Source organism: Coccomyxa subellipsoidea (assembly GCF_000258705.1).
Source record: "Coccomyxa subellipsoidea C-169, whole genome shotgun sequence".
NCBI classification, from domain to species: Eukaryota; Viridiplantae; Chlorophyta; class Trebouxiophyceae; family Coccomyxaceae; genus Coccomyxa; species Coccomyxa subellipsoidea.
Window position 1 is genome coordinate 1,326,559 of NW_005178039.1, and position 4,175 is coordinate 1,330,733.

The 4,175-nt window shown below is 55.1% G+C and overlaps 1 protein-coding gene across 1 annotated transcript; it reads left to right on the top strand.

Annotated features, from left to right (window-relative positions):
• Window positions 1-650: 650 nt before the first annotated feature.
• Window positions 651-3,854, top strand: COCSUDRAFT_13405 (ABC1-domain-containing protein; the record flags this gene model as incomplete). The annotated part of the gene is made up of 8 exons (XM_005649696.1): window positions 651-752; window positions 949-1,108; window positions 1,537-1,751; window positions 2,074-2,209; window positions 2,413-2,519; window positions 2,682-2,717; window positions 3,023-3,301; window positions 3,654-3,854. The coding sequence occupies 8 exons, from the start codon at window positions 651-653 to the stop codon at window positions 3,852-3,854; spliced, it is 1,236 nt and encodes a 411-aa protein (XP_005649753.1).
• Between the last annotated feature and the right edge of the window lie 321 nt (window positions 3,855-4,175).

Genomic DNA, 4,175 nt, shown 5'->3' on the forward strand with positions numbered 1-4,175 from the left:
GGCAAAAAGCTCATAGGCTGGTAGATGTTTGTATTTTCGAGGCATTCCTCTCCACACAGCGAGGCAGCCCTTCCTACCTCCTTTGGCACTCCCACTAATTTCATGTGTGGTTTCTCTCCTGCTTTGATAAGCGAGGCAAGTATTCTGTTAGAAGCCTGTCACCGAGACACATGTATTTATGAGCAGGTGCATACCTGCACTTTCCACCCAAAATTTACTTTACGTTGTGTACATGTGCATAGCTGCGGCATGCAGGGACTTGAACTTGTGCTTTCTGCAGGCATGCTGTGAATGGCGAAGAGGCTGTGGCGGGCCAGGAGGACAGCCAGATTGGGCTGCGCAGAGCGCTGGTGGCAGCAGATGAGGCCGCTGCCAAGGCGCCTGCTACCGCAGGCAATGCAGATCATGTGGAGGAAATTTCCCGGCCTGACATGGCCGGCAGGCAGGCATCAACCAGCGCCCCAGAGGAAGACAGGTGCGCTCTGACACTTGGGCCCAAACCTTACTGCACCTTGTTCATCCCTGCGACCATCTCATGAGGCAGAAACTTCTTTCCTCTGGCAATCTCATGGTACAGTTAAAAGTGGTGTGTTATATATTTATTCTGTGGTGTGTGCAGCTGGGCACTGGCCTTGGCCGCCAGGTTGCGCATGCGGGCGTGGAGGCTGCTGCTGTTTGGAATCAGAAACTCTGGCGCGGCTTTCATCAAGTGGGGCCAGTGGTCTGCCACTCGCGAAGACCTCTTCCCACAGGTTGGCCTTGTGCTTCATGATCGGGCTGTTGTTGGCCCTTGCCATATTTTGGGCTCCTTGACAATGATCCAGGGCCTGCCAGGCCAGATAAGTTCGTTTGCCCGTGTTCTGGCATGCATGGAATTGCACAGCAAGCATTGTTGCTCAGCAAGTTTGAAGCATTAAGTGAAATGATGGACCCTGGGGTTGCTTGCAGGACGTGTGCATGGTGCTGGCAGAGCTGCACGACCGGGCGCCGGTGCACAGCTGGGAGGCCAGCAAGGTGCAGATCGAGGAGGCCTTTGGCAAGCCTGTCGAGGAGCTGTTCGACAGCATTGACCATGCAGCCCTGGCCTCTGGCAGCATCGCCCAGGCGTGTGCCCTCGCCTCAATCTACTAATCCATAGCATGAATCACCAAAGCAAGTGTTCAGATTTGCAATTTGCAAAGCTCCCACATTGTACAACACCTCGCATCTGATGGGTTTAAACTGTAAAACTTCTCCTGCAAGGTCTGAAATGCATGTGCATACTGGTGCAAAGCATGTTTGCATGCAGTGTCGCAGTTCCCGGATGTTGTGACAGAGTATGGTCTTTGCGCACACAGGTGCATGCAATCTGCAGTGCCAGGTATTGTGCAAGAGCATGGCAGCAGTGCTGTGTTGCATGCATTTTGCCGTGCCAGGTGTCTTGACAGGGTGTGTGCCTTGCGCACGCAGGCGCATGCAATTTTGTGTGACCCAGATGGCGTGGGCTATGCGCACGAGGGTGCGTGCAATTGCTGCGCCATATGTAGTGATAGCGAGTTGTGTGCGCGCAGGTGCACAGGGCGGTGCTGCAGCTGGGGGGCGAGCCGCGGCAGGTGGTGGTGAAGGTGCGGCACCCCAACGTGGCGCGCAACATCACCATTGACTTCCGCCTGCTCAAGCCGGTTGCCGCCGCCGCCTCGCGCGTCCCCTCCCTCAAGGGCCTCTCCCTCAAGGAGTCCCTCGCCCAATTCTCCGCCAACATGACCGCCCAGGTCCGCCGCAATTCCCGACCTTGATATATTATATATTCCATCTGACCATACATCTGACGCCTGCATCAGAGTTGTCCAGCTGCACCACTCATCTCCCAGCAATCAGCGACGACGAGCACAGAAAAGGAGCCACACTATGTCTGTGCGAGAATCTTATGCCTGATTATGCCTCCCTGATCCTGGTGGGCGATAATCTGCAATCTATATTGATAAAACAGGCTGCAACGGAAAAAGGCTGCGGTCTCATTGTGCTTCAATTTTGCAAGTCGAGCTCATGTCCTGATGGACAAATTCAATGATGTGGCCGTTGGCTGGTGCGCAGACTGACCTGAGGGTGGAGGCGGTGCACCTGCGGCGCTTCTACAACAACTTTGCCGCGGTGCGCTCGTCGGTGACGCCGCCGCTGCCAGTGCCCGGCATGGCCACCGAGGCCGTCCTCGTGGAAACCTTCGAAGCAGGTCAGGCTTTAGCATGCCCCTTTGCCCATCGATTTTTTGCAAAACCCATCCCTTCCAAGAAGGTGCTCTATCACCCTCTCTACTGCGCAGATGCTGACTCCTGTAAGCCCTTGCTCTGATCTTCTTTGCAGTGCTGATACTACCAAAGACCGTCTTCTGTGACGCTCTTCTAGAGTGCCGATGATGAAGGTATGGTGGTGCAGGGGAGAGCGTGGCCAAGTACATCCGGCAGCCGTCGCCGTACAACACGCAGATCGTCGCCCTTGGAGTGGACACCTATTTGAAGATGCTGCTCCACGACAATTTTGTGGTGAGCTTCCCACACCTTCCAGCGATGCCGCCACAATTACACCAGCTCACCAGGACATTCACTGGTGCAAACTTCTCTTAATTAAAGTGTTGTGAGCAAATCATCTAAAACTACTGTTGGACAAGTAAATGGGATGCTGAGGAGATGAGCTTGCGGGTGCAGCACACGGATTTGCATCCGGGCAACATTCTGGTGCGCGTGCGGCCGACCGGCAAGGCGGCGGGCGATGGAGCGGCAGAGACCACGACGCTGGATGACATTCTGATGAAGCCCATCCGGCGCGGCCAGGCCAAGGCCCAGCTGCAGCTGGTGCGCACCAAACCTCCTCATCATGCCTTTTGTCTTTCTGCACTGCCATTTTGTCTTCTTCTTCTCTGAAAGTGTCCCTCTCAACATTGTTTCATTACAACACATGCTCTTGAGCACCACGCAGGGGTGTGGCTGTCTTGAAGGTCTTGCCTGACTGTACAAAATAAATTTTACATTCCATATTTTTACGTAAGGGCCGATATGGGTACTCGCAATTAGTGATGTTGCAAAATCTGGTGCAGATCCTGCTGGACTTTGGGCTGGCGGAGGAGCTGACGCCGCGCGTGCGCAAGCACTTCATCTCCTTCCTGCACGCCATCTCCAAGGGCGATGGCGCGGCCGGCACGCGCCACATGCTCGCGTTCGGCAAGGCCCAGACCTGCCCCGACCCGGCCGCCTTCCAGCACGACATGACCGCCATGTTCCGCCGCGAGTGCAACATATACTCCAAAGCCGGCGTCGACGTCGACCAGGTGCGCCGCCGTTTCATTTCCTTTTGAGGTATTTTAGCTCATCATGACTGACAACAGGCTCAAAGTAAACACAAATGGGTTTCTGATAGCATGCTGCAGCACTTAGCCAAACTGCTGAGGGTCTCTCCGGTCTTTGCTGTTCCAAGACTGTAGCCGGCTTCACACTGTGTGTCTGGCAACTGTTTGATTCGCATGTAGATGGCATGCTGCGCCCAGGAGTCATGGTAGTGGTGAGAGCTGTTGGCTGATGCACTCGCAAGGCAATCCCATGTTCGAGCCTTGCTGATCGCATGCTACCAGCCTGTACTAGTTAAGTACCCTGTTGCTGAGGCAGCTGTGGGTGTCCATGCAGGTGCTCAAGTCGGCGCTGCACCTAGCGCGCAAGCACGAGGTTGTCATCGACAGCAGCTACGCAGCGTTAGTCGTGGGCGTCTGCGTCATTGTGGGCTTTGCCACCGCTCTGGACCCGGCCCTCAACCTCATCGACGCTGCCACATCGGCCTTCTTCATCAACGACCTCACTGGCCGCATCGCCGGCCGCCTGTACACCTGATGTGGGTCTACGAGTGGAGCACAATGTAAATGCTCCCTCTGGAAGATGAGGGCTCCTGACATGGGTCAGATGGGAAGCTGGACTAGGAATGCACCGCATGTGGTCCTGATGTTGACCATAGCGCGCGGATTAAGTCTATGACGTTTTCTGGTAAAGGTGGTGGTGTTTCTGCAAACAGTCTTCGTGCTCAAGAGTACGCATACATGGGGCAGCTGCCATTGCCAAAGCTGGCAGGTTGTGGTTATGAGGTTGCCATGGCGCCCCTTTTATTAAGATTGCATGTGTGTACAGAGTCTTCCTTTGTGGACTTCGCAGCGTGGG